The 27,679-nt window shown below is 57.2% G+C and overlaps 1 protein-coding gene and 1 non-coding gene across 2 annotated transcripts; one reads left to right on the forward strand and one right to left on the reverse strand.

Moving 5' to 3' along the window:
• The first annotated feature begins 10 nt into the window (after window positions 1-10).
• LOC136156556 (U12 minor spliceosomal RNA) lies at window positions 11-160 on the forward strand. The gene has a single exon (XR_010661072.1). It is a non-coding gene; the product is annotated as a U12 minor spliceosomal RNA (small nuclear RNA).
• Window positions 161-2,879: 2,719 nt separating this feature from the next.
• Window positions 2,880-27,628, reverse strand: CYB5R3 (cytochrome b5 reductase 3). The gene is made up of 9 exons (XM_065945044.1): window positions 27,498-27,628; window positions 18,145-18,276; window positions 14,670-14,742; window positions 14,184-14,290; window positions 11,915-12,044; window positions 11,381-11,464; window positions 11,113-11,198; window positions 7,488-7,587; window positions 2,880-4,001 (listed from the first exon to the last, which is right to left on the reverse strand). Exons 1-9 carry the CDS (start codon window positions 27,516-27,518, stop codon window positions 3,829-3,831), a joined length of 906 nt encoding a protein of 301 aa, XP_065801116.1. The 5' UTR covers window positions 27,519-27,628; the 3' UTR covers window positions 2,880-3,828.
• Window positions 27,629-27,679: the final 51 nt, after the last annotated feature.

Below are 27,679 nucleotides of genomic sequence, written 5' to 3' on the forward strand. Positions count from 1 at the left end.
GTACGTCTTTATGCCTTAAACTTATGAGTAAGGAAAATAACGATTCGGGGTGACGCCCGAATCCTCACTGCTAATGTGAGACGAATTTTTGAGCGGGTAAAGGTTGCCCCTAAGGTGACCCGCCTACTTTGCGGGATGCCTGGGAGTCGCGATCTGCCCGTCCCCCTTTTGCTTTAAAAAATAGAACAGTTTGGATGTGTATAATACGGGATTAAAGCCGAAAGTAATCACTGTTGGTGTGTTTGTTACGGATTAAGTTTGCGGCGACCAACTTGCTCCTGTTTTTCAAAGATGATCGCGTAGGCGGCTAATGTTTTTAACGTTAACTGTTTGAGTACAGCGCATGGGATTCAAACAGTTTCCAGTCTCACGTGTCACACTTCCATGCTGTATAATCTTCAGAAGCCAGCCGTTTTTCCTTCATGTGTATGTTTGTGCTTGTGTCTTGCTGGTCTGTAGTGTGAAAGTGGGGCAAGCAAGACAGGCTTTTGTGACTTAAGTGGACAACATGTGGAATTACCTTTTCATTGAACCTCCTGCACTGACCCTGGCATGAGATGGGTATTCAGTCGTATCTGAGGAGTTAGTGAAACCCGGGTCCCGTGTGGCTCAGACGGTAAAGAATCTGCGTTTAATGCCGGAGACGCGCGTTCAGTTCAGTCTTTGTCTGGGTTGGGAAGCTCCCGTGGAGGAGGGAGGGCAAGGCAACCCACTCTAGTATTCTTGCCCGGAGAATCTCAAGGACAGAGGAGCCTGGTGGGCCGCAGTCCATGGAGTCGCAGAGTCGGACACGACTGAAACATTAACACACACAATCAATGGAAAATACAGGCAATGCTTTGAGCACAGTGCCAGGCACGGATTAAGTGCCCAGAGTCACTACTGTTAATCTTTTCTAAGTCCTGCCAGTGGAGTTAGTTACTCTTGACAGAGCACCACAACACAATAAAAAATCCGGCATTGGAAGGTCACTGGAAAAACGAGCTGGTGAAGCCGGAGGGGGTCTGAGATTGGGCTCCAGACGGAGGGGGAAAATCCAGGTCGCCTCTGCACTGCCGAAACTGGGTACCGCCCCCCTAAACTACTACAATAGGGTCCTTAACTGATACCGTATCTGTGACAGTGAGCGGGATGGCCCTCCACCAGGGAGATTTCGCAACTCTGGGGTCGCACTTGGCGGCGGGGATCCGGCCACAGGGTGGGGCGTCCCGCTGGCCCTCCCATGCCCCAGACGTCCGGGGGCCGGAGGCGCCGGTTACGATTCTCTGGGCCGGGGTTTCGCTCCGTTTCTTGTACGAACACGCAGGGCTTTTTGTCTGGTGAGAACACACATGGATTGCCAGCAGTGCAGCTGCGCTGTAGCCAAAAGTCCTGGGTCCTGCCTTCCTTGGTGACTAGGCGAGGATTGGGCCTGGGCCTGGGCGAACTGCATCGGGAGGCAGAGCCCGGGAGGCGAGGCTGCGCTGGGCGGAGCCCGTGTCTGGGCACAGGCGGTGCTTCCTCCGGGCCTGCGCCCAGCACTGACTTGCTGAAATGTGCATAGCTTTATACATTCCTTTCTTTCTTTTCTTATGGCCCAACGGCATGTGAGGTCTTCGTTCCCCGAGCAGAGATGAAACGTTACCCACTGTAGTGGAAGCACTAAGTCTTAACCTAGATCGCCTCCTTTGCTTTTTTTTTTCTGCTTTTATAATATAGGTGGATCTTTGCGTTGATTTCTTAAAAATTCTGTATGGGTAGGTGATATCTATCACCCTGTGAATTCACCTCAGGTGAGTAAAGGGGCTGTTAAAAGTGGAAGTTGCTCAATCGTGTCTGACTCTTTGCAACCCCATGGACTGTAGCCTGCCAGTCTCCTCTGTCCAAGGGATTCTCCAGGCAGGAATACTGGAGTGAGTTGCCATGCCCTTCTCCAGGGGATCTTCCTGACCCAGGGATCAAACCCAGGTCTCCTGCGTTGCAGGCAGATTCTTTACCTGGACCCTCAATGAAGGAACTCCCTTCTCTACCTGTAGCCTCCACAGGACACGGTGACACCTGCCTCACCTCGGGCCACCTCCCCCCCACCCTGAAAGCCACTCACTGCCCTCAGCCTCAGTCTCTCTGTGGGAGGGGGGGCTACTAACTTCTTTCTACTTCTTTCAGGGTGTCCAGAGAGTGTACAATGGAAAAGACGGGTCACATGGGGTTGTCTGAAGTTAGGACTGGGGACACCTTCTGACATGGCGGAGATGATCTGTGCAAGACTGGGTGTGACAGATGCTGAACTCCCAGTGCCCACACTCTGTTTTCCAGGAGTCTAACCTAAAAGAAACCACCAGAGAGGAGGCTGAAGATAGCCACTGTTATTTACAAATCTGCAAACTGGAAACAGCCCAACTGTCCAACAGCAGGGATCTGCTACCAAAAAGCCATGATCCAGCAGGCCTATGGCAAGTTTCTGACCGCAGAGGGAAAGCATACCTGCCATTAGGGCAAGCAGCGGCCGCACAGTGGACCGTGTGGTTTCATCTAAGTTATAATTGTTTACCTCTGGACGTCCGCTATTTTCCTTGGTATAGTTTATATTTTTCCTGCATGTATATTTTTTCCTGTGAATATTTCTTTTCCTGTGTATATTTTTCTGTACTCTCCACAAATTTTCTTTCTCTCTTTTGGCCATGCTGCAGAGCCTGTGGAATCTTAGTTCCCTGACCAGGGATAGAACCTGTGCCCCCTGCAGTGGAAGCATGGAGTAGAAAAACAGTCAAGGAGTCCCCCAGAGTTCTACTACAAACACAAACAAACCTCAGAAATAAATGCCAGGTCTTGCACAGTCCCTTCCCCACCCCCCACCCCCAACAACGTAGGTCACAGAGCCTCTAGGAGTTCCAAAAGGGTTCAAACTAGCAAAGTTTTACTTCAATGTTATGTTTGCTCATAAATGATTCTGAAAAAGCCGATATGCAAGAGGCTAACACGCTGTGTCTAAGGCAACATCGAGGCCACTGTGAATGTCCTTCAGACAAGGGGCTCTGTTCGAAATCTCCCTGACTTGGGCCAGGAGCAGCAATGGGGGCTCTGGGACGGATGAATAAATGCATACCATCTCAGCTCTGCCATCAGGGCTGGCTGCCCGGGACACTAAGGCAGTCGATGGGAGGTGGACTGCTTGGAACTTCCAAAGCTGTCCGAATGTTTGGATGTTTTTGCTGAGGCTTTGGGAGGGCCCATGTGCCAGCTGGAAGGGCCCTTGGCCAGCCCCCTCCTCCCACACCAGCCCCAGGGACAGCCTACCTCCCGGCTGACCGGACCTGCTGGGCCCTGGGTGGGTGGGGGTAACCTCTCACCCCAGCAGCCCCTGCCAAAGGGACTTACTGGTATCAGCTACCACGTAGTATCAGGTGTGGAAGTCTGGCCGTGGCCCTGAAGCAGGCAGGGGCAGCAGGCGAGGGTCTGGGACCGGTAGCTAAGGGATGCCTGTACATTTCTACTTATTTCCAGGGTGTGGGATGCTCTGGGGAGGTTGGGGAGCGTGGTGCTGGTAGCCTCTGCCTAGTAGTGTGTATGTTGGGGTGGGAGGAAGGGCAGGAACATCTCCAGCGAGGCCTAGACAGGGATCTGCCTTAAAGGTGGCCAACGGCGGCGCACCTGTAACAGACACCTGCTCCCAAAGGGGCCCCTCAGGGGCCAGCCCAGCGGGGTGACCTCCCAGGCACGGGCAGGCCAGGCTGAACCCGGCCGCGGCAGGAGACACAGGGCGGGTGGTGTTAACGAACAGTGGCAGGAGGGGTGGGCGCGGCCAGGGCACAGTGAGAGCGGGCAGGCCTGGCGGCCAGGGCCCGTCCATCAGAAGGCGAAGCAGCGCTCCTTGGGGTGGCCCACGCGGTCCAGGTTGGGCAGGCAGGCGTACTGGATCATGGGGGGGGGTCCGCACATCAGCACCAGCGGTTCTTCCTCTGGGGGCGGCAGGTGGTCCCGGATCATCTCCTCGTTCACGAAGCCCTGGCTGTAGTCCCAGGCTGCGGGGCAGGAAACCAGGTGAGCCCGAGGGTGGCCGTGTGACCGACCACCAACTGCCCACCGCCCCCTCCTCCATGCCGAAGCTGTTGTGCCCATGAATTCCTCCTTTCAACAAACACGTTAGAATGGAGCAGACCTCAGCCCTGATCCCCTGCCCCCGTGCCTGGCTCACCTGGACCACAAATGCAAGCCTGTCACGGTTCCCTAACCACACTTTACAGTTTGCAAAGCCTTTCATTTCTACTTGCCTCTTGTGTGACCCTTGTGGATGGACAGGGCGGGACCTACTGATCCCATTTTACAGATGTGGAATCCGAGCCCAGAGCACCCAGAACTGTCTCAGGTCACACAGCAAGGCATGGACAGGCCTGGAACATCAACCTCAGGTCCCAGAGGTCCCCCCAGCCAGTGCTCAGAGCCAGGCTGGTCAGGGTGACACTGCCTACCCCCCCCCACCACCTTGCTACCTGAGAGTCCCATGCCTACTGTCTGACTCTTCCCTCCGCTGGGCGTCAGCCCACGAGGAGCCGTGTCTGATGCACAGCTGCAGTCCCAGTGCCTAGATAGCCAAGCACAGAGTAGCAGCTCAATAAATAATGAACAAAGGAATGTGTCCCAAATAAGCATCAGATGCTTTTGAACTGTGGTGTTGGAGGAGACTCCTGAGAGTCCCTTGGACTGCAAGGAGATCCGACCAGTCCATCCTAAAGGAAATCAGTCCTGAATATTCACTGGAATATATTCACCTGAAGCTGAAACTCCAATACTTTGGCCATCTGATGTGAAGAACTGACTCATTGGAAAAGACCCTGATGCTGGGAAAGATTGAAGGCAGGAGAAGTGGACGACAGAGGATGAGATGGTTGGATGGCATCACCAACTCAAAGGACATGGGTTTGGGTGGACCCTGGGAGTTGGTGATGGACAGGGAGGCCTGGTGTGCTTCTCCCCATGAGGTCGCAGAGTCGGACACGACTGAGCAATTGAACTGAACTGAACTGAGCCGGAAAACAGCAAAGCCAGGACACAGGCTGAAGTTCCAGATGCAGGGTCCTCAAAAGAGCAGCCTCAGCTCCTCGAAGTCCTGCTTGCTTCCCTGTCTTGCACACACACATGCGCAGTTGTGTCTCCAGATTTCACCTGAGATCCAGAGCTGCCTTTTATTCCTCCCAGTGACTGCCGGTGCCCATGTTGAGAACCCGGCACCCTGGGGCCAGCAGGACTCTAGTCCCACACAGACCCTCAGGACTGACCCACTGATGGGGGCTGCTCAGGGACAGGGGACCAGCCGGTCCTGGTGTGCAGTTCCCTGCCCCCATCATCTGTCCTGCCCAACAATGTGACCCCCTTTTGCAGATGTGTGAGGAGCGACCCAGTCTGAAGCTCACCTTGCTCCACAGTTCTTCAATGGTCAGTTGGGACAAACACTGCTTGGGGACTGAGGGCACATGCTGGCCCCTCAAGTGACCCCTGTGCCGAGCAGCTCAGCAGGATCTCAACCCCAGAGGGACAGAGGGACCCGCCAGATACTTGCCACCTGCTCCCTCCCCTCCAAGAAGCCTCCGTCAGCCACCTCCTGATCCCACAGTAGGCGCCTGACCCCAGGCCAGTCTCTGAGCCCCAGCCAATGAGTGGGGGGCCTACCCAGGCCAGCCCTCTGGTTTGGCTCCGGCGAGACAGCAGGCCGAGGGCCGTGCAAGCAGCCGACAGAGCAACACTGCGTCTATCAGGCCAGCAGGGTCCACCAGGCCCGCCTGAGGCTGGGGGACGGGCCCTGTACCCTGAGTACCTCCAGCTCCAAACACCCACTTATCTGGCTTCTCTCTGTCCTTCACAATCTGGAAGAGCCTCACTAAAGCCTTTGACACCAACAGAAACGCAGCTGCGAAGTCCAAGGTCACGCGGAGGTTGAGGGGCCTTGTCTAGATGGACACTGCGCCGTGTCACACTGTGCACGCCCCACGAGGGAGGGGGAGGTCCCTTGGGGGAGGGGGAGCGAGTCAGTCTCAGCTGGTCCTGGATGAGGAAGCCTCCACTGTGCCGAGAAACGGGGTATATTCTCTACCGCACAGGTACTGTGCTCAGTAACTGGCTGCTGGGAAGCTCAGAGGGATACGCATGGTCAGTCCTGGTAAGGGTGCACCACCGCCCATGCTCCTGTACAAACCTCACTCTAGGTTCCATTTTATGGGTCTGCCCTTGGTTTTTTCTTTCACTCCCACTTTCCATTGGTTCCATTCTGACTCACTCCACAGAGTCTCCCTAAACTGCCTAAAATCTCTCTGGAACGGGGCAGGATGTAGGCAGGTAGATCACGTGTTATCAACAGATCTCAAAGTACTTTGTAAAAAAACTTCATGGGATTAAACCCTATTTGCTAGTGTATGAAATGTACAGGTGTATAAGAGACATCTCAGTTTGACAAGGATTGTTTTTGGGTAAGTCTTTCTTTACATGTATACTGAAGGAGACTTTGTGGGGGAAACAGTCAGCAGGCCCCTGCCCCCACTCCTCTAGCTCCACAATCGCCACGCTGGCCTGGTACCGTCTTCTTTTTCAGCATCTACCTTTTCCAGTTTATACCCGATGGTTCAGCAGCCCTCCAACTACTCTCGAGTCGCGGACAGGGTAATAATAAATATAAGTGCAAAATACCAGAAAACTACCCAACTGTATCTCTTCCTGGCCCGGACTACTTGGCTCCTCTTCAAACTGTCCCCAGGAGGAGGCACTTTGGTTCCGGCGTTGCCAGGTGCCACCAGCAGAGGGCAGCGTCTACGAACAGTGCATGCATGCATCCTATGCACCCTAAGTCGCTTCAGTCGTCTTTTTCAGCTGACTCTTTGTGACCCCATGGACCGTAGCCCTCCAGGCTCCTCTGTCCATGGGATTCTCCAGGCAAGAATACTGGAGTGGGATGCCATGCCCTTCTCCAACTAACAGCGCGGCCGGGCCTTTCGCCGGCAGGAGACTGGAGCAGGGTCTAGCTCCCAGAGGACAACCTTGTTTCAAGTTTTGGGGGCAGCCTTCACCCCCTGCCTCCGATATGTCCTTGGCAAACAGCCCAAACTGCTGGACAGGTAGAGTGAAGGTAAGTGTACATTAGTGCAGCCCACCCCCCAGGGCTGATGACTGCACTGTGTGTGGAAACGATCACCCTCCGCCCCTAGCACCGGCCCCAGCTCCAGGGGAGAATGCTGGCCTTCTGTGTCCAGCAGTGCAGGCAGGGGGCGGCCTAGGGCTCCGTAAGAGGTGGACACGAGTTCGAGTCCCAGCTCTGGGGTTTTCTCGCTGTGTGCTGTGGGGCACTTAGCTCCCCCCTCTGATCCCTCTTTCCTTACCACCCTCCTCTCCCAGGGCCACGGTGAGCTGGACCAAGGGAGACCACGCAGACGGAAGGCTCCACCTGGTAGAGGGCTCAGAGCACAGGCGGGCGTGGGCCAGCGCCCCCACCCCAGCCCGCCCGCCGGCCCGGGCACGCTCACCTTCAGGGGCTTTGTCCACTGTGTACCAGAGCTTGAAGCGCGCAGAGTGCTCATTCCTCAGTTCCTCCAGCTCAGGCCGCAGTAGGATGTCTTTCTCAGTCTGCGGGGGGCGGACAGGGCCCAGTGGTCAGGAGGGACAGCGACAGGGACTGCCCTTGGAGACCCTCGTCATCCCGCCCACCCATGGGCCACACGCTTGGCAAAGCTTCCAGGGAAAGTCCAAGTCTTTTTCTGTTCTGGCATCTCAGGCTGTATCAATAGGTTCATAATTTAGGAAATATAGATGCGACTCCCCAAATCACACAACCTGCAACCTTGCCCACATCGATCCCTCTGCTTGGCCTGCAGCTCCCCACCTTCACCCCCACTGATTTCACTCAGCCAGCCCCACGTGGCCCTGTAGAGTTCAGCTTGTGTCACCTCTTCCGGGAAGCCTTCCTAGACCCCCAGGGAGTGTCAGCAATCTACTCCGGAAACATCCCCTTTCCATTCCTAAGCACAGACTTTGCCTGGAATGTTTGAAGGTCACTCACAGACCTGGCTCCTCCGGTCAGTGGGCAGTATGACGGACTCACAGGACTGTTGTGAAACTGGGGCCAAAGAGCTCTGTCAACCAGCAAAGGTCACCCGCTCACCGACCTCTCCTGAGCCCCCCGCTGGGACAGGCAGGCAACGAGAGAGGCATGGAAATTGTTCTGAACATCCCCCTTTGTGAACATCTCTCTGACCATCCTGTGCCCTGTCAATTCCTTAGGATCAACCTGAGGAAGTGGAGTCCAGGGCAGAAAATTCCACATGGTTAGGGCATTCGATACAAGCCGCTGCTTTATTCCCCATGTAGGTTACAACCAACCCAGAGGCCAGCAGGGACTCCTGGGGTACTCACCCCTCTACACCTCTACCAGGACTGGGTAATAATCATTTAAGCTTTGCCAATCAGACTGATGGAAAGTAAGGCTTGTGTTTTATCTTTTATTATTAGTAAGCTTGTTTGCTCATATTTTTTCCTACTATTTGTAACACCTCTTTTTATATGAAGGATATTAATTTTTATTGATGATATATTATGTGTCTCACCCTCAGTTGTTTATCTTTCTACCTTATTTACAGTTTGTGTTTTTTCCCCAGAGGAGCTTTTCATTTTCAAGCAGATGGCTCCATCAGCCTTCTTGACGGGCTTTCCTTCAGTGTCTTGCTTAGCTTGACCATCTTTGTTCACTCATTCAATGATACTTCTTGTATTTATTTATTTATTTTTTTTCGTATGTATAGTTTTTTTTTTTTTTTTTTAATATTATTTTATTAGTTGGAGGCCAATCACTTTACAACATTTCAGTGGGTTTTGTCATACATTGACATGAATCAGCCATATAGTTACACGTAACTTCTTGTATTTAAAAATGCTCACCCTTAACTTTTAAAGCTTCACTTTGTTATACATACGTCCTTAACCTACACTTCATTTTTCTATAAGGTAAGGTAGGGATCTACATTTTTCCCAAGTGCACAGCAACTAACCCAACACTCCTTTTCATCTCCTCAGGTTTGACATGTCACCTGCATCAGATACAGAGTCTCATTTACATTCAGGTCTGCTTCTAGGCCAGGGCTGTTCAACCGAGCCTTCTACAATGATGGGAATGTTCTAGATCTGTGTTATCCAACAGGGTAACCACTGGTCATATGAGACTATGGAACCAACAAAAGGTGCCTAGAGAGACTGGGAAAGTGAGTTTTTAATTTTATTTAGTCTTAACTAACCTCAGTGTAAATAGCCACATATTCTACCATGTTCCAGCACAGTCCAGACTTCCTGCTCTATTACCCAGAAACACAGCCAGTCCAGTAAACCCAGGTCTCACGTGTGGCTCCAGAGCTATTTTTATCACCAACACTTTTTAGTATTCCTTCCTTGTCACTCTTCTTTTCCAAAACTATCTTGGCTGTGCATGTATACTTGGTCTTTCAGGCCATAGTGCATCATTTTGTCACATTATAACAGGAAAAAAATGATCCCACTGGGACTTCTGAGTATTACTTTCTGCAGAACAGACGCCTTCAAACATCAGTCTCCCTGCCCAAGAACCAGGCTGCCCTGCTGTTTATTGTCTCCCTGACGCCCTTCTGAAAGTGGGGCTTCCCTTAGGCTGAGACTGGGAGCAGAGCCTGAGCTTTTGGCTGACCCAGGACACCCTCCTCACCCTGGGCCCCCACCGGCCTGCATTCCTGGCCACCCGGTCCCTCCAGGAAGAACACACACGTCTGCAATGTTAAGTGCTCCGATTCCAGGCCACCTCAGTACTCACATGGTCCGGAGAGGTGGACCCCCGTTACCCTACATTGCAGATGGGGAATTGAAGGGGCTCTGGCCCCCATCCCAGCCGAGCACACACGTCACTCAGGGGGAAGGAGGGAGAGGCAACAACTCGATTGTAACAAAGCCAGGGTTCCCAGTGTGCGGCTCCCTGCGGACCCTTGGGGTCCCTGAGACCCTCCAGCGGGACCCTGAGGTCAGAACGATTTTCACATGATACTTTTTTTTTGCACTTTTTTCACTCTCGCTCCCTCGAAAGTGTGGAGTGGAACTTTCAGAGGCTACATGACTTGTGATACTGCACTGACTAAATGCAGAAATAGATAACGGAAGCCACCGCCCCTGCCAATGGGCAAAAAGATGCCGCTTCAAGCGACGGAGGGCCTCCATGGAGACCACCCAGCACCACCAAGCTGAGTGCAGCCCACTCTCTCACCCCACCAGCCAGCCTGGAATTTCTGGCTCTTTCCACCCACCCCGGGCCTGGTCAAGGCCGCACTGGTTGACCTCAGGGCAGTTTTCTGCAGCTGTGTGGGAGTCCGGGGACCGCAGGCGAACTTTTCCCTCCTGGCTCAGCGTCCTCACAGATGGACAGGGCAGAGCCTAGGGCAGACGGACCCAGAGGCAGGCTGACCTGAACCGTATCTGAGAGGTGCAGGGGGCCTAGTGAACGCCCCCACGCAGGCAGGGGGTGTCCCACCTGAGCCTCCCCACAAAGGGGCCTCACTGCAAAATCCACATATTCAGTCATGAAATGCTGAGCCTGGAGAGATCCTCGTGATGACCTGCCTTCATCAGCTCATTCCTCAGGGAGACAGGGAAGCCCAGAGAGGGAGAATGACTTGTCCAAGGCTACACAGCAGGCCAGGGCAGGCAGGCAAGCGGCAGGCATGGGGAGAAGGACATGTGCTCGGGAGCCAGAGTGCCCAGGTCCGAACCCAATCCCAACGCCGCCAGCTCAGGGACCTCGTGCGGGTGTGTTCTCTGCACCGCATCTATGCAGACGCACCCTCAGGCTCTTCCCACGTCCCTGCTGAGTCCCAAATTCCACGTGCAGTGGAGGGAGCGCTGAGGTGCCGAGGAAGCGGCCAGGGGAGCCAGTCTTGGTGTGGGGGTGCTCCAGGGGCCTCACCCCCACCACCGAAGCGGCCGGCTCGGGTCAGACGCTCTAGCTCTGCCCAACCTCACCAGCTGCTGCAAGGCCGCTGTGCACAGAGCACTCAGCACACCTTCCGGCCACCCTGAGCGTCTCCGCAGTGCCCGCCTGGCACCCCACCCTCGGGCCTGCAGACCTCAGGACCACCCGCTGACCTGGTTGGCAAAGAGCAGGTGGCACACGGTGTGGTCGTCGGGGTCCTTCATGATGGCGCGGATCACCTGCAGCATCGGGGTGATGCCTGCAAAACAAGCCGCCCCGCACGCCGTGTGAGCGCCTGCTGCATACACACGGTGCCAGGCAGGACAACCCTGACCTCAGGCAGCCCCCGGGCGCTCCTAACCTGTGTGGCGCCCCACACCCTGCCCCCCAACTCGAGCCCTCCGCCCACCGGGACTGGGGCGGGGCTCCAGCTCCACATACCCGTTCCTCCCGCGATCATGCCCACAGACTTCACCGTCTTGATGACAGGGTCGGACTTCTTGTCTGGACGGATGGCAAACTTTCCTGGGGAGAGCAGACGGGGTGAGGTCCAGCTCTCAAACACACTGTGCTTGGGGGTCAGACAGGCTGAGACCCTGTCCCTATCTCAAGGGTTTGGGTGTGGCGACCACCATACCCGCTCCAGCCAGTCAGTGAGGGGGATGGGAAGGGGGGACTAGGACCAGCTCAAATGCCAAGAGGAGCAGGAGGCTGGAGAAGCAGGGGATCCCAGCTCAGCCCTCCCCTGGTTTGTTTCCACCCTAACAAAGCTAGTCTGTCGACCGGATGTGCCTCCCAAGACTGGTCTGCAACTCCTGCGCTGGCCACCTTGATCCCTAGCAGCTGGGGAAACTGAGGCCCCGGAGAGGAGGTGGCCTGCCCTACAGGAGTCACCCCTCCAGGCAGCAGCAGGGGCGGGACCTGCACCAATTCCACCGCACCCGCCAGGTCCTCGGGGAGTCCAACCCAGATCACCTTTGCCCTGGTAGACCAGCAGCCCGTTGGGGCCCCGGAACTCAATCGTGTCGCCAATCTTCATGCTTTCCAGGTACTGGGACATCTTCCCTCCAGCAGGAAACTTGGGATGCGTGTCTTTGAAGTAAACCTGCAAGACACATGCACCATCCTCAGCCCCCGTCCCCAGGGTGCCGGGAAGAGCTCTGGGCACAGCGGGAAGACCCTCTTCTGGGGTCTTCTGCGGCCGCGTGTGCCCTGCTCACTCGGTGCTGCTCCCACCCATCGAAACTTACCTGTCTGTGTCCCGTCCCCCCGGGGCCTGCCTTCCCCGTGACGTCCCCTTGGAGGGAAAAGCATCAGCCCGGTGTCCACAGCAGCTGACCCGAGGGCTTGATGTATAATGTTCTGCCGAGACCCGTGTCTGTGACCCCTCCCGGCAGGAGATTCCCACGGCTGTCAGCCCAGGGCAGGCCCTGCTGGTGGGTGTTCAGTTCTTTCCGCTTTGTGCTGCCATGAAAATGTCAATCTTGGAACAACTTCCTTCTCTGTGCCCTTTGGGATTTCAGCTTTGGGAAAAAGGGATGCAGCTTCAACTCTCGACAAAGATATGGGCAGATGGAGGAGCAGCTCCAGGACAGAGGGGGCTACACTGGGGGCATTGTGCTGGGCCTTGAAGGGCAAGCAGGACCGACAGGCAGAAAGGGGGCAGGGGCAGGGTGTGCCAAGGCCGGGGGCCTCACACAGCTTGCAGCCTCGGGGGTGGGGAGGGGAGAACGTGTGGCTGCAGGACAGCGGGTGTGTCTGTGTGTCTGGGGTTGGGGAGGAGAGTGGGCAAGCCCACTGTGTCCCAGGCCAGCGTTCTGACTTTTAGCGAGGGCGAACCAAGGGGGCCACGAGGTCTCCAGGCCAGGAAGGACCTGGTCCTCGTGTTTCATCCTCTACTTGAATCCCCCCCCCAACACCTCCTCCACAACCAGCTGGGGTGAGTTCAGCAAGAAGAGATGCAGGAACCCTCACCACCTTCCCGTTCCTTCTGGACAAAGCCCCCCTTCCTGCAGGGCCTCCAAGGTTCTGCCGGGCCCCGCTGACCTCTCCCCTTCTTGACCCTCAAGTCCTCAGGCTTCCTCTTGACCCCAGGGCCTCTGCACCGGGAGGGTCCTTTCCCTCTATCTCCACCTGCTCGCCTCACGGTTGCCTGCTTGGGGCAGGGGGTGGGAAGCACAGCTGTCATCACCCCGACCCAGCTCCGGGGTCCGTCCCCTGAACAAACACTGACCTCTGTGTGCCCACCTGTTCAGTGTCCACTCTCCAGCCAAAGACAGGCTCCCAAGGCCCGGTGGGCTGGGCACTCGGCGTGCGGTCTGCGTGACACCGAGTGAAGAAGGGAACCAGGCCAGAGCCGGGACTGCCAGGCCACTCCCTTCCTGCCCTCACAGACCCAACGCCCGGCCCGGGACCATGAAACCCCCGGGGCTGAAGCTGCGGCCCAGCAGGGGTCTGTTTCTGCACCCTCCACCCTGAGGTCCAGAGAGGGGGCTTGGGGCCTGCACAGCGGTGTTGGACAATAAGCCTGGTGCCCGGGGGGGTTCTGAACGAGGGTGGCTGTGGGTAGGGGTGTGGTTTGGGCCTTGACTAGGGAAGGTGTCTAATACCCCACGCCCATCAGCAGCTCTGGCAGCTTCCCGCTTTTGGGGTGTGTAATCAGAGAAAGTGACTCACCGCCGTAAAGCTTGTGTTTCTAACTTTCACAAAAATGTGCTGGCTTAGAGGCATCACTTCTCCTTCCACGTGTCTTGGTTTTTAAGAGCCTTTCTGGGTGGTCTGTGTCTCTCTGATCTGTTGCATCTAACGGCTGTATCTTCCCCGTGGTGTGCACCCAGCCCCTGACTGGTGGGGGACCCCAGAGAGCCCCTCACCCCAGCGCCCAGACAAGGACCCACGAGCCCCACACTGCAGCCCCAGTGGGCCTCTGGGGTGCTTCTCCAGGGTGAACGGGCACCCAGCTCCCCAGGCTTCCCCGTGTGAGCTGGTGGGCCTGCCTGCTTCCTCTCCACAGACCATCTGTCCTGGTTTGAAGACACTGATCCCGAACCCAGCCCCCCTGCCCTCTGCTGAGACCCCCATGCTTGGCTTGTGCTGAGAACCACGGGGTGCCCCTCACTCCGAGATCGGGCTCAGTGAGCACAGGGCCTGCAGAGGCCAGGCTCGGGCGCGTGGGCCCCGTGGAGACCTGGGCTGCCCATGTGGTCACCCCCGTCCCACCCAGCTGTGGGCCCCAGGGCCTCACCTTGATGACCAGGTCCACAAAGCCCTTGTCGTCATCGCTGGAGACGGGCGTGTAGGGCCGAATGACCAGGTTCCCATCAATTCGAGCCGAGAGGTAGATGTGCTGGCCTGCAGGGCGGTGGGGGTGAGTCTAGGCCAGGGACCATCCCTGCAGCGTCCCCTGGGTCTTGTCAACCCACTTCCCTGCAAGCTACCCAGCATCCACAGCCTGGACTGACCCTGGCTCCCACTGTACCCTTCACCGCCTCCCACCCCAGGGACTCCCATCACGTCCCAGCTCTCTGCCTTTGCTCCTGTTGGGGCCACTGCCAGGAACACTGGGGTATTCTGCCCTCTCTTTCTGACACTCACCCCTGAAGGCCCGGATGGCTGACACCTCCTCCTTGAAGCCCTCCCGGCTCTCACTGAAATGCAAAGCCCCGCCCTGCCTCCCTTTCCCGGCGCTGGCTGGCTGGCTCCATGTGGGCTGGGTCTGGGCTGCACTCACCGACTGGGAGGCCCAGGATGTGATCGGGCGACGGCAGCGCGAAGCGGAACCGCCGGGTGTCATGGCTGATGACCTGCAAGGAGGCCGAGCTGCTGAATGGCACCCAGGCCAGAGGGGCCACCGGACCCAGAGCCCCCACCCTGCCCCAGCACTAAGAGACGACACTGACAGGTGGACACACGCCCTGCACACTCGTGTGAGAGAACACAGAGGTAAACAGCACTGCAAGTGCTCTGTTCTCGCTGGCCCGGAGACGGGCAGGGACCCGCAGCCGCGAGCTCCAGACCCAAAGGGAGGCTGCCAAATGGCCCAGAAAATTCCAGGGCTTCCAGGGGCAGGAGGGAAGGACCCACCTCTGCCACAGCTTGAGAAGTGTCCTGTCCTGGGGTGGCGGGAAGAGCTTGGGGGTTGGCTGCAGAGTGGGGGAGGGCGGAGACAAGGCTCCATGTGAGTCTTGGGCCCGAGAGAGGGGCTCCAGAAGCCACTAAACTAAAAGCCCCCAAAGGCAGGATGGCGTGACTGTGGCGGGGCTACAGAGGGCAGGAGGCATGGCAGCCTCACTGCCTGGGAGGTGGACATGGCCATGTGCATCCAGGGCATGTCAATGGGCAAAGGTCATTTCTTCTCCAGGGTGGGGCAGAGGTGGCTTAGGACCAAGGCTGGGCCAAGGACGGGGCCTGGTCTTAACAGAGGCCAGGGAGGCAAGCATCCCACAGTGTCAGAGCTAGGACGTGAACCCAGTGCCCAGACCCTGACTGGGCTCCATAAGGCCCCTGGGGGGGTCTCCCCTGCACCAGGCGCTGCGGGACGGTGGTTGCGGAAGGGCTGTTAGAAAGACAGGCAGCTAGTGGTCCAGCACTTGTATTCATGCTCACATGAGGCAAGGTCCAGTGATGGACAGTGCTACCACCCAGGGAGGGTCAAGAGACCTCTCCAAAGGGCCAGAGCATCACTGGAGTGAGCAAGCTGGGGCAGGAGGCCTGGATCTCAGGAAAGATGGCGCCCAGCCCCGACTCAGGATGCAGGGCTTGTTGGCAGCTGGCGGGTCTCTCTGCCCCACAGTCCAGCTGCAAACAGAAGCCCAAGGCCTCCCGCAAGTGGATTCCAGGACTATCAAGCAGTCCTGAGGTTCGAGGTCAGAAACCCACATGCCAGACATTTTTGGAGGAAGAACAGAAATGAGGCAAAGACCCTGATGATTACTGTGTTCGACAATCTCTAGCCCAGGACAGCAAAAGTCACAAGGCTAACGTCTGTGAGGGCTTGGCACGCTGCTGCTTCCAGGAAGCTGCTGGCCAAGACAAGCTGAGCAGTGGACTCTCAGAGCTCAGGGTGACCCTGCCCATCAGTTGGTCCAGTCCCGTTCGGAGAAGGGAAGGGCGGGCAGCTGGGACCCCTCCCTGCACCACAGCAAGTAGCAAGAGCAAGTCCACCTGCTGACCCTGCAAAGCCACCAGGAGGCTACAACGGGGGAGGGTAACGGCTAGGACATTCGCCACCTGCTCAATCGAAGGGGCCTGGAGGGTCCACTGCGGACATCCCCGTGACAGAAGAGCAGAGAGTCGTCACACAGAACGAATCGGCTTTGGGTCAGACCTGAAAAGGTGTCTGTGCTGTGTGTGAAAGTGAAAGTGTTAGTCGCTCAGTTGTCTGACTCTTTGCGACCCCTTGGACTGTATCCCGCCAGGCTCCTCTGTCCATGGGGATTCTCCAGGCAAGAACACTGGAGTGGGTTGCCATTTCCTCCTCCAGGGGGTCTTCCCGACCCAGGGATCGAATCCGCATCTCCTGCATTACAGGTGGGTTCTTTACCGTCTGAGCCACCAGGGAAGTCCACGTTGCACAGCCAGGTAGAAACATCAGGTTATTTAAGAAGAGAAACTAAGGATAGACACACCTGAACGTCCACACGTCATGTACGTAACAAATGTGACACCTGAAAAGGCTCACGATGGCCCGGGAATGGGACCCTCTGCACAGGGGTCACAGTGGGGGAGGGGAACAGTCACAGCTCGAGAACAGAGCATGGATAAATCTGCGCTTTTCTTTTATAAAAGTACCGTTTTTATAGTGAGCACATGTAAATCATACGCTACTTCTGGGTTTAAAAAACAGTAACAAGGGCATTCCCTAGTGGCCTAGTGGTTAGAATTCTGGGCTTTCACTGCCATGGCCAGGGTTCAATCCCTGGATGGGAAACTAAGATCCCACAAACCACGTGGTGAAAAAAACAAGGAAAAAGAACTTTACGAAAGGAGAAGGATTCAAAACGTTGTGGTTTTATTTTAGTAAGAAAAAACTGTGTATAAGTCTGGCCTCATCTGGGAAGTGGTCATTTTTTTTTTTGGCCTCTTTCTGGTTTTCGACTTCCGAGAACTCCTGGTACGACCACGGTCACAGACGCTCCAGCGCTAACGTGGAGCCCAGCGCAGAGACCAGAGCCCGGGGTTCAGGCTGGCAGCAGGTGACTGGCTTTCTCTGCCCCATGACTCAGTCCTCCCTGCCACGCCCCTTCTGAGGCAGCTGCCTGTGGCCAGAAATAGCACGGGGGAGGGGCTTTGGTGGGGGACAGCGAGGAGGGAGGCGGCCTTACAGGGTGGGCGGCTGGGCGAAGATGGGGAGGGGATGGTTTGAAATCAAAACCTCGATCGGAGGTTTGAAAACGGAAAAGCATTGGAGGGAAAGAGCAGGAGTGAGCCTGCCGGAGGTGCAGACCGAGCCACATGTGAGATCACGGGAACACGCAGGGAAGCAGGACTCTAGGGGCCCTGAGTGTGTGGGCCTGGGAGTGAGGGTAGGAGAAGGGAGGAAACCTTGTCTTTAAGGAAGGGGCTCTGGGATGCGGCACCCCGGATGACCACGGGGCCTAGGCCTGAGTCCTAACCCAGCCCTAACTCACAATGTGACCCGAGTTACTCCTCTCTTGCCCTGTTTTCACATCTGTTAAATGGGTACCTGGACCCAAAAGTCCTTACAGCATCCCTCCCACTCTGATTTTCTGTGGGATAGTAAGTGTGGCTCAGAGAACTTGCTCTGTGATCAAAGACCCGGGTTCAAATTCCTCAGTAATTTACTGGTGGCCTTAGAAATGGACATGCGTGCATGCATGCCAAGTCACTTCAGTCGTGTCCGACTCTTTGTGACCCTATGGACTGTAGCCTGCCAGGCTCCTCTGTCCATGGGGTTCTCCAGGCAAGAATACTGGAGTGGGTTGCCAGGCCCTCCTCCAGGGAATTGAAACCACATCTCTTATGTCTCCTGCATTGGCAGGCAGGTTCTTTATCACTAGTGCCACCTGGGAAGACCTTAGAAATGGACATCACCTCACTTTCCCCATCTGTAAAATGGGCAAATAATGGGATCTACTTCAAGAGTGGCCGTGCCCTGAGCACACAGTAGGTGCCCACGAAATGCTGTGATGCTGAGAAGGAGAGAGAGGTGCCCGTGCCCCATGACCCTCGGGCCCCGCACTGACCTCCTTGTCGATCAGCCGCAGCGGGTACTTGATGTCTGGATTCTCGAGCGTGATGGCCGGGGTGGAGCGCCGGAACAGTTTCATGAGCAGGCTGTACACGAACCAGACTGGGGAGAGGACCACGTGGCCCAACTGAAACGACAGGGCAGACCCAAGAGGTCAGCTCGGCCCCGCCGAGGGCCTGCCCCCTGCCCTTCCCCCAAACACACCACTTGGTCCACACCTCCGGACCGCTCCTCTGCCAGGAACACCCTCTCCCCAGTTCATCCAGGGACCCTGGCACCATCTTGGTGCCAGCTGGGAGACGCTATTAATACAAAACTCAAACTCATGAAACCCATCACTGTGTTACTGAGTCACTGGAAAAGCTCCATTTCCCCTGAGGAACAGGGACAAAGAAAGTTATGTAACCGAGCATGTGGCCCTTTTCACTTTGGCTGCCAAGAAGCTCAGCACAAAGTTCTCAAGTACCTGTGCTTAACCTTGAGCACTGAGGAGGAGTGCTTAACCTTGAGGAGCTCCCCTCCTCCCTCCTCAAGTCAATCTGAGGAGCTCCCCTCCTCCCTCCTCAAGTCAATCTCCCTGACCCCATTAAGTGATGCGAAGTGGTAGTTCTCTACAGACAAACCCCTGAGCCCTGGGGTTCTGCCTTCAGGTGTGAGGGGCAGCCGGGGCACTGAGCTGGATGCTGGGAAGATCTGCTCCTTGCTGGCTGGGTGACCCTGGGCGAGTCCTTTCCCCAACTCCGAACTGAACTGGACAAAGGTGATCGGCAAGGTCCCTGAAGCTCTCCGCACCGTGCTGAGCCCCACACGGGGGTTAACCTCACGATGACCCTGAAGAAGGTGCTAACATCAATGCCGCTTTACAGACAAGGGAACGGCTCAGAGAGGTGAAGCAACTCACCCACAGGCACACATCAGTCCTCACCCTCAACATCACACTCACCCTGCTATGTGGCTCTAAGAGGCTCTTCCTTGCCAGCCCCCTGCACCCCCTGCCCCGTACTCTCAGCCTCACAAAGACCCTCAGAGGTGGTCTGGATACTTTGAAAACAGAGAAAACTCAAATCACATGGCCATATAAAACTGCTTAGGTTTTACCTGGAGAGGACTTGCAAATCCAAGGATTTGCAAAGAAAGGCAACTAGCCTGCTGCTCTTTCTAGCTATGTTTGTCCCTGGGAAGGAAACCCCCTGAGCCTCTCTGCTCTGCTTCTCCATCTGTGGAAACCACACTGCCTGGTTGTCAAGATGGAAATCAGCCATGGCAAACGGCTAACCCGGGCTGTCCGCCAGCAGGCATGTGACCTCACTGGGCAGGTATGTGGGTGCAGCGGCTACCCGGGGCCATCCGGAAGTCGTGTCCTCGGCAGCCTCCACAAACTGGACCACAAGCGAGACCCAAGGAGAAGACAAGAACAGCCTCAAGACCGCTCAGACCACTCTGCAGTAGAGAAGCTGGCAGACCCACCCTGACCAGCGAGCAGCACAGGAAAGGGGCCAGTCAACACCAGGCAGCTCCTGACACAGAGCGAGGGGCCAGCACCGCCCTGTGCCTTCTTCAGGACCCGCCTCTGACACGAGGAAACACCGAGGGGCCGTCCTCTGGGGTCACTGGCATGACGCTTCAAAGATATCAAAGCCACGAGAAACGAAGGCTGAGGAACAGGTTCCAGATTAAAGGACGCTCTGGTGGGTTGCAGGGTGGCCCCCAAAAGACCTGTCCACCCAGAACCAGGGGATGGTTTTGCAGCTGTAATTAAACCAAGGAGGACTTCCCTGGTGATACAGTGTATGAGAATCTGCCTGCTGATGCAGGGGACATGGGTTCGATCCCTGGTCAGGGAACTAAGATTCCACATGTCGCAGGGTAACGAAAGCCCAAATGCCACAAATACTGAGCCTGCACCCTAAAGCCCACAAGCTGCACCTACTGGAGTCCCTGCACCGCACACCTAGAGCCCGTCCACGACGAGAGAAGCCGCCGCAATGAGAAGCCTGGGCATCCCAGGGAAGGGGAGCCCCGCTCGCCACGACAAGAGAAAGCTCTCACAGACACAAAGACCCAGTGCCCCTGAAATTAATTAACTGAAAAAAAAACAAACTAAGGATCTGGACGTGAGATCCTCCTGGATTTTGCCAGTAGGCCCCAAATCCCATGACAAGTTCCTTCTAAGAGAGAGAAGATTGAGGGGAGAGGGCTGCATGAAGGAGGAAAGGACCCTCCCCTCGGCCTCCAGAGCACGCCCTGCAATACCCCCATTTCAGACTTTGGGCCTCCAGAGTGTGAGAGAAGGAATTTCCATCGCTTTACGCCACCCAGTTTGTGACAATTTATATGCAGTCACAGGAAATGAAAACAGGGAAGTCCCATACCTACAAACAAGTTCCGTCCCGAGAGCGCCTTTGTTAAGTCCAATTTGTTCTTAAGTCTGACACAGGCACCCAATTCGCACAAGCGGCTACGTAGTACTCTATTCTAATAGGCTTATAATACTTCTCACACAAATGATACACAAACAAAAAATAAAGACAACGTTTTTTAGGCTTACAGTAGAGTACCTTGATAAATACAGTGGTCCAGGACAACAGCTGGCACACAGGGTCTGGCATTGAGTCAACAGACAAGAAGAGTTACGGACTGGAGGTGGGAGAAGAGGTGGGAGACGGCGGAACTGAAGGATCGTCAGCAAGAGGAGACGGAGGCCGAGCAAGATAAGGTGATTTCATGCACGCCTCACGTTGATGGAACACACGTTCGTATCTTTGCAAGTTTGCAACTTGAAGGTTCGTGTGTAAGGGACGTACTCTACACCCCTGTGTTTTCTGTGAAAACCTCCACTTCCCCCAAGGGACAGGGACAAGGTTCGTGTGGAGGAGACACTGTACAGAGGCCAAAGGGACAGAAAAACTGAATGCAATGTGTGGTTCTGAATTTGATTCTGGGCCGGGGGGAAGAAAAACAACACAGCTGTGAAGGCCAATCCTGAGACAACTGGCGGAATATGCATTAAGGCCCAGGGATTAGACAATAGCACCGTATGTTTATGATTTGATCATCGTCCTGCAGTTGTGCAGAAGAAAGTCCTTGTTCTTAGGAGACAGACGCAAGGATTTAGAGGCAAAGAATTAACATAATGTTATTTACTCTCAAACGGGTTAAAATACACACATACAATAATAAAGTAAATACATGCAAATGTTAACACCTGGTATATTTTGGTCAAGAGTATATAACGGCTTTTATGCATTCTTCCAAACTTACTGTAGGTTTGAAATTATTTCAAAATAAAAAGTGAAGAAGGGAGTCCATACTGGCAGTTAAAACAGCGAGGTCAAGAACCGAAAGTTCTCCCAAAACACTGGTTCTCAAGAAAACAGCCTCACAGCTTATTCACTTGTCCTCCCCAAGGTACCTCCCTGAGTTTAGTTCTCATGGTAGACGACTGTACTGTACGTATTCTTCTCATCACACCCACATGAGTTCCCCTTTTTCCTTGGCCGCCAGGAAGCTCACAGCCAAGTTCCTTGCCTGCAGGGAGGCCTCTCTGCTTCCTCTGCAGACCTCTAGAGAAGATCCTCCCCTCTCTAGGCCGAGCCTCACTGCTCCCTCCCTTCCTGGAAGCCCTGCCAGCACCTGAGGCCTCTCTGAACCTTGGTGTTCTTATCTATGGAAAGAGGTCAGGGCCACTGACTGGCCTACCACACGGGAGCTGGGACATGAGATGAGGTAGGGGGCTGAGGTCACCAAGGGGTCTACAACCTGCAGAATGTGGGCACGTGTGCGTGCGCGCGTGCACACACACACACAGGAGCTTTCTCTACCCCCCTCATGGGGCCCCCACCACAAGCCAAGGAAGAACACAGGTACCCGGATTCCAAACCAGGCCTGGCCCTGCCCCCAAACCGGCCCAGCGGCTTCAAGTTGCGTAGCTGCAGCTTTGGTTACAGGCCTTTTGTTGGGCTCAGAACTCCATCGACTGTGCCTCTCCGGCAGACAGGGCCTCCAGGCTGCGTGCAGCCAAGGCCTCATCCCACGGGGCCCCTGGTCTGTACCAGTGGGTGTAAAGGGAAGGCCCGACGGAGCTGGCCCCAGCACACGCACTCCCCAGCCCCTGGCCTGCCCAGGGCCACACCACAGGGTCTCTGGCCTCCTGCTCACTAACCCAGCACCTACCATGTCCTGACCACCACGTGCTATTTCTCCCATGCTGAATTTCATTTAGGGCCCACTGGGGGGACTTCCCTGGCAGTCCAGTGGCTAAGACTCCTCGCTCCCAATGCAGGGGGTCCTAGATCCCATGTGCCACAACTAAGACCAGACACAGCCAAATAAATCAATGAATAAGATAAGTATCAAAAAAAAGGCCCGTTGGCAGCCCAGGACTCCAGGGTCAGGAGACCCGGGTTTGAGACCCAGCTCAGGACTTCAGTAGAGAATCTTCACCTCTCCAGGCTCCACCTTCCTCAGGAAGGTCCCACCTAAGGCTGGGGGGGACTCGAGGCTGGCAAAGGCCCTGCACAGAGCACGCGTGGCCCCGAGCTGGCACTGCTCCACGAGTGGGCTGTGAATCCTCTGAGCTAATCCTCACTTCAACCGCAGGCTGCAGCACCGTGACTGTCATCCAGTTAAGAATAAGCAAAGTCTGTCCTCAAGGGACCACACTCAAAACAAGTGAGACTGCTGCCCTCATTATTCAGAGAGGTTAAGTGACTTGCCCAAGGCCATGAAACCCAGTCCTGTATAGTCTGGTTCTTCTGGAGGCGCCTCCCAAGACAGATACCCTGGAGCTCACAGCCCAAATCCCGGGCTCCACTGAAATCCCATCTCCTACCTCCCGCAGCCAGGCCCCAGCTGCTCCCCCCGACCCCCAAACACCCCCCACCACGGCTCCCCACTGCCTACACTCAAGGTCCCTACCAGCCGGTCACCAGCCTTTTTTGCCTCAGGCCTCTGCACACTCTTCCCTCATCCAACCAGCACATTCCTTTCCTATTTAGCTTCCAAGAGTCTGGCTCAAACCTCAAATCTCACCTGCCTGGCCCCTCCCTGGCTAATCAAGTCCTTAACAGACTTCCGGGGCCTCTACTGCCCTCTGCCAACTCCCCGGGGATGAGGGTGGGGCACTCTGATGATTCCTCTGCTCCAGGCCCCTTCCACGTCTATCAGGGAAGGCATATCCACCGGGAACATTGTTTAGGAAAAAAATTGAGCCAAGTTACATTTGCAGGAAATCACTATTGTTGGCAGCCCTGGAAATAAACTTAAATGACATTAAGAGCCAAGTGGAACTGTGCTCCCTGGAGTTTTACTTCCTCCCAGCACAGCTATCTAAGTGCATGCAGAGCCAGGTTGGATAACGAAGATCTCTGGCTGGGAGGTAAGGAATCTGCCCGTGATGCAGGAGACCCTGGTTTGATCCCTGGTTTGGGAAGATCCCCGGAGAAGGAAATGGCAACCCACTCCAGTATTCTTGCCTGGAGAATTCCATGGACCAGAGAAGCCTGGCGGGCTTCCGTGGGGTCACAAAGAGTCAGACACGACTGAGTGACTCACACACACCCCTGGCCTGCAGTTTGCTGCGCAGTCTGCAGAGCACCTTCCTCTGTTTCCTCATTGACCCTCAGCTGTGGGAGACGGGCCAGCTGCCTTCCTCACCGGCTCGGCGAGGCCCAGGGTAGAGTCTGGGCTCTGGTTCCCCAATTTCTGTCTCTCCCCTCCAATTTCTCACCTGCCCCAAATGCCAACCCAGGGCAGGTGCTGAGCCATGAAAAAGGCTCATTCGTCAACAGCTCTGAAGGCGAGCCCTCAACACTGACTTTGGCCCTCCCACAGAACTTGCACATTCCAGACATGAGCTCCGTGTGCCCTGGATGCCAGCCTGGGGCTCACACGGCTGGGCCAGCTCCCCACGCGCGATCACAATGCAGAATGGCAGACACAGGGAGGCGGGGGCCTTGGTGTCTCATCTCCAGCAGTCAGAGCAGAGACTTGGTAAACATCTGTGGATAAATTCACGCGGGGACAAGCCTACCCTGCAGTCTGACTTCTCTCACTTTGAACGTTTCAGTAACCAGGACAGGAGACCAGATGCCCCCAGGGGGCACTGGCCAGATGGGTGGATCCTGAATTCCTGGCTCTTTCCGCACCTGCCTCCCAGAGGTGAGGAGGGGCTGGAGCCGCTGCTGGAAGGGGCTGACCAGGGACGGATGGGTAAACATCAGCGGCCTTTCCTCCAGACCCCGCGCCGGGCGCCCCGCGTGAGCACGGGTCCTTGAGCCCAGCACGCGGGGCTGCGGCCACCCTACTTCAGTGAGGACACTGAGGCAGGGTGAGAACTGGCAGCCAGCTCGGTCTGTGCCCTGAGCCCCGCGGCCACATCTCTGCCCCCGCGGACAGTGTGGCCACTGAAGAGACCAGGGTGGACTCTGCACAGACTCCTTTCTAAAGGGCAGCTGTGGGCAGACTCTCGCCATCAGTCGGTCCTTCAGGACCCAAACCCCAGTGGGTACAGCTGGTGGAGAAAAGGGTGCCGTGGAAAGGTCAAAGCTTTGTGTCTGGGAAATCGTAGGCTTCACCAGACTCACAAGGCGCCCTGCCGCCCCTGCAAACAGTGGGCAGAGTAAACAGGGATGAGGCTACGGCCCCATCCCAGCTCCTGAGTGCACTGCACACACACGTGCACACGCACACCACCTCCCCCCACCCACCCGGGGGACCAGGGGACCGCTGCCTCCCAGGCCTTAACCTGGCGCCCCAAAGGTCACACTCTGCCCATGAGGGAACCCACCTGCCTTTCCCCGCTTCTGATAACATAGGACGGGGAGAGGAAAATGGGGTGGGTGTCTCCAGGGAGCCCCCAGCCTGCCCAACAGAGCAGAGAGGCTGGGGAGCCGTGCCACCCTTAGGTGGCACCCTGCCAACTGCTCCCCCCTGGAATTCCCCCCATGCCACCCCGGGACCCTGCCATCCTCTCTACCCAGGTCAGATCCCAGCGGGCAAAGGGACCTGCCAGGACCTCCACCTGGCAGGCGTGTTCCTCCCCAGGTGCCAGCCCCCTGTGCTGAGGCTTACCTGCCTGCTGCCCGCCCGCCAGCTGTCTGGCTGGGATCTGGGCGTTCACCTCCCTCATAGCCCCCTTCTCAGGAAGGAGGAGGGAGCAGAGGAAGTGCTGCAGCGAAGGGCTCCTGGCTCAGGGCTTGGGGTGAAGGGAACCCAGGAGGAGGGGCGGGTGCAGAGCCGATCCGCCCTCCACGAGGGAGACCCAGCCCTGCTGCCCAGGGGCGGGGGGGCTGGGACCACAGAGGAGGCACAGAGCTGCCAGGGCAGGAGAAAGCCTTGGACTCTACCTGGGTCCTGTCCGGGTCCACTGGGCGCTCACGTCTGTGCTGGGGGCAGGGGAGTCAGGGTTGGGGCTGGCCGGCTAAGCCACCCAGCATGTACCCCAGGTGGCTGGCAGACTCCAGAGCTAACCCCTCTTCCGCGAGTGGGAGGAGGCCTCTTGCAGGGCCTGCACATCCCAGATAAGAAGTCTGGTGCCCCGAGCCTGAGCGGGCCTCCTGCAGACTGCGTGGAGCCTCTGTGCCCAGAGGCAGGACTGGAGTCTGCTCTGGGTATTCTGGGCCAAGCGGGGACCCCAAAAGGACCCACGAGGAAGAGGCCATCCCACCACCCCTTGGGCAGAGGAGGCTCAGGAGTTGGGGCAGGTCTCCTGACGCTCACATGGGGCTCTGTCCCTCACGGAGGGGCTACGAGGGATCCTTGGCAGCTCGGCAAAAATACTGAGCAGCCACGTCCCAGAGTGAGCGCCTAGTCACTCAGTCGTGTCTGACTCTGTGACCCCGTGCACTGCAGCCCGCCAGGCTCCTCTGTCCGTGGGATTCTCCAGGCAAGAGTACTGGAGTGGGTTGCCATGCCCTCCTCCAGGGGATCCTCCTAATCCAGGGATGGAACCCAGGTCTCCTGCATTGCAGGCGGATTCTTTACTATCTGAGCCACCAGGAAAGCCCATTGAAGGGACGCAGAGACAAATCCAGGCAATGTGGATGGCTAGAAGGTGAGAAGCCCTGTGGGAAACACAGCAGAGGTGGGAGGTGTCTGGGCTGGGGGGTGGGAGGCTGAGCCGTGAGGGAGGAAGACGATTTCTGGGAACACCGTCAGGATGTTCCACTGAGCTGGGGTGATGCCCCCAGGCTCGCCCTGAGCAAAGCTGCCCCTCCGTCTGAATGGCCCCCAGAGTCCCAGGCCATTCACCCAGGAGCAACGTGGCCAGGCCAGGAGGCTTTCTGCCTCCATCCCCAAGGGGGAGCGGCACAGAGCCGGAGGGCGGAGGTGGGGGAGGAGGCCAGACAAGAGGCTCTGGGCCTCGGGCTCCCAGAGAACCCCAGCCAGCCCCAGGGACCGGTGTGGGGGGCGGACCTGGCCACAGCCTCCAGGGGGAACACAGGCCGCCCACCCCCACTGCGGCTTGAGGAATCCCAAAGGAGGCAGCCCTGGGCCCGGCCAACGTGACAGCATGACAGTGGACTTTGCGGCCGCGGGAGTTCAGACTCAGCCAGCTGGGCGGGAGGCCAAGGCCCCGGCGGCATTTTCTTCATCTGTAAAATGGGGCCTCGCCAGTTTGTTGGGTTAGGAGAAAACGAGAGCCCAGGGTGCAACCCAGGACAGGGCTCGAGGGTGGTGGGTGGTTAAAAAAAAAAAAAAACACTCCGTGATCCAGCAACATCACACGTGTGCACACACACACCCACTCCACACGCACGCACGCGCAGGTACGCACCTGTTCACACTGCCGCACACATGCACACTCAGCGCCCCTAAACACACCCCTAAACACACGGTTGCACATGCACACACGTCGCACCGCACCCCGGTCACACACACATCTCACACGCGCACAGAGGCGACCGTTCACACTTTACACGTGTTCACACTCATGAACTCACAGGCGGGGTCATCAGTCTCTTTCATCGCCCCCACCCCGCACTCTCCCATCCCTGGCGCGCACACCCGCACTCCTGGGCCCGGCAGAGGGGCGGGGCTCCCCCGGAACGCTCGGCCACCCCCGCCACCCCAGCCCCGGCTCCGGGCGACGCCCCTCGGCCGGGAGGGCCGGGCCGGAGGGCAGGAGCCCGGGGCCTGAGTCACGGCCGCCAGGGGACGGTGGGGCGCGGCGGGCAGGGCGGGGCCGGGTGGGGTCCTGCGCCCCACGGCCGAGCCGGGCGCCCCCCGCCCCCGACCCCGAGGCCAGCCGCAGTCGTCGCTGCCCGGGATGGAGGCCCGGCGCCCGCGACTCCAGTCCGCAGCGATGCCCCCCGGCCCGCGGCGGCCGGCGCCCCGCTCCGCGCCTACCGTGCTCAGCTGGGCCCCCATGTTGGCGCCGCGCTGCGCTCGCTCCGCCGCCGACACCGCCGCGCCCGGGGCCCGCCCGCGGCCGCGTCACCCCGGAGGAGGGGCGCGCCGAGCTCGGCCCAGTGGCGGCGCTCGGGGGGCGGGAGGCCGGCCTCCAGGCCCCGCCCCGGCCCGCCCGCTTC

This window comes from Muntiacus reevesi, chromosome 1 (assembly GCF_963930625.1).
Source record: "Muntiacus reevesi chromosome 1, mMunRee1.1, whole genome shotgun sequence".
NCBI classification, from domain to species: Eukaryota; Metazoa; Chordata; class Mammalia; order Artiodactyla; family Cervidae; genus Muntiacus; species Muntiacus reevesi.